At 61.6% G+C, this 1,302-nt stretch overlaps 1 protein-coding gene across 1 annotated transcript in view; it reads right to left on the bottom strand.

Annotated features, from left to right (window-relative positions):
• IGSF21 (immunoglobin superfamily member 21) overlaps window positions 1–199 on the bottom strand; it is a 74,712-nt gene extending 74,513 nt beyond the window's left edge. The window contains exon 1 of the mRNA XM_040462763.1: window positions 52–199. Within this exon, the coding sequence (XP_040318697.1) occupies window positions 52–125 (74 nt within the window). The 5' untranslated portion in view covers window positions 126–199. The remainder of the gene's footprint in view (window positions 1–51) is intronic.
• Window positions 200–1,302: the final 1,103 nt, after the last annotated feature.

The following is a 1,302-nucleotide window of genomic DNA, read 5'->3' as shown; positions in this document are numbered from 1 at the left end:
GCCCCCGGCCCCCGGCCCCCGGCTCCCGGCCCCCGGCCCCCAGCCCCTCACCTCACGGTGGACTGGTACACCAGGTCCTCCCTCTTGCGGTAGTTCTCCATGTACGAGTAGTTGGTGGAGAACATGGCGTCAAAGGTGAAGATCTTTTGCTTGATGGTGCCGCCGTCCGTCACCTACAAGACAGCACAGAGGCAGCTACAGGGGAGCGCTCGGCCGGCCTCACCCCTTTCCCCCAGACAGAGCGCGGACGGACGCAGGGACACTGGAGATGCAGGGCCAGGACGCCCGGCCCCCGGGGCCCCTGGGCGAGGCCGCCAGGAGACGCGTCACTGCCATAACCAGAACGCTCCCAGGTCATCCCCACTCTGCTGATGTGTAAGCCGAGGCTCTGGAGCAAAGGGACTTCCCAAGGTCCCACGCCGGGAAGGAGCACAGCTGGCTCTCCTCTCTGACAAGAATTTCTGGTAAATTCTGTAAGGGGTAGGCACAGAATGGCAGGGGAGCCCAGGCAGCCCCCGTGTGGGGATAGGGTAGTCACAGAGGGCTTCCTAGAGGAAGGGATGTCTAAGTTGCCTTCTGAAGGGAGAACAGGAGACAGGCAGCCTGGCAAAAGGTGGGAGAGCTCTGTAAGCAGAGGAGACAGCAGGAGCAAAGGCCCCGTGGTAGGAAGGAGCAGGTATGCTCAGGGAAAGAGGATTGTGCTCAGCGTGCCCGGTAGGCAAGGGAACTCAACTGTCCCTGCAGGCGACGTGGAGGGGGTCACCTTGGATTCCATTTACAGGTTCCTTCAGGCCGTGGGGTGACGATGGTTGGAGGGGCCTGTCTGGGGGCAGAGGGCTCTTAAGAAGGCTGGGGAGAACCCACTCTGCTGTCACGGGGCGGAAGGAAGAGGACAGCTTGGGGGCTCCCTCTCCTCCAGCTGCCCTGGGGACAGGAGGGAGGTCACGAGGCCCCCACCTCCCCAAGCGCACGGAGGCCCAGAGAAGTCAGGGGACCTCCGGAGGAGACAAGAAAGCCTATAATGGTAAACAAAGGCTGTTCCGGTGCCCAGCTGCTCGCGGCTGATTGAAAGCCGGACCCAAGCGTCCCGCGCTCCAGCTCGCCGCCCGCCGCATCCTCTCGCCTGCGCGCTGCCTCCAGCTAATGAAAGTGTTACTCCACAAAGCAGCAAGGTATGTGTTGTCACTGTTTCAATTATTTATCTGTTTACTCGGCTGCAGTTTCCCCTACAGTTTTCCGCCTGCGTCAGCAACTCTATTATAGACCGGGAGCTTGCAGCCTCTCGCTGCTCAGCTGGGCTCC

Source organism: Herpailurus yagouaroundi, unplaced genomic scaffold (genome assembly GCF_014898765.1).
Source record: "Herpailurus yagouaroundi ecotype Mexico unplaced genomic scaffold, PumYag 77, whole genome shotgun sequence".
Taxonomy (NCBI): domain Eukaryota; kingdom Metazoa; phylum Chordata; class Mammalia; order Carnivora; family Felidae; genus Herpailurus; species Herpailurus yagouaroundi.
Note: the sequence above shows the minus strand (reverse complement) of the source record. Positions and strands in the feature narration are given on the sequence as shown.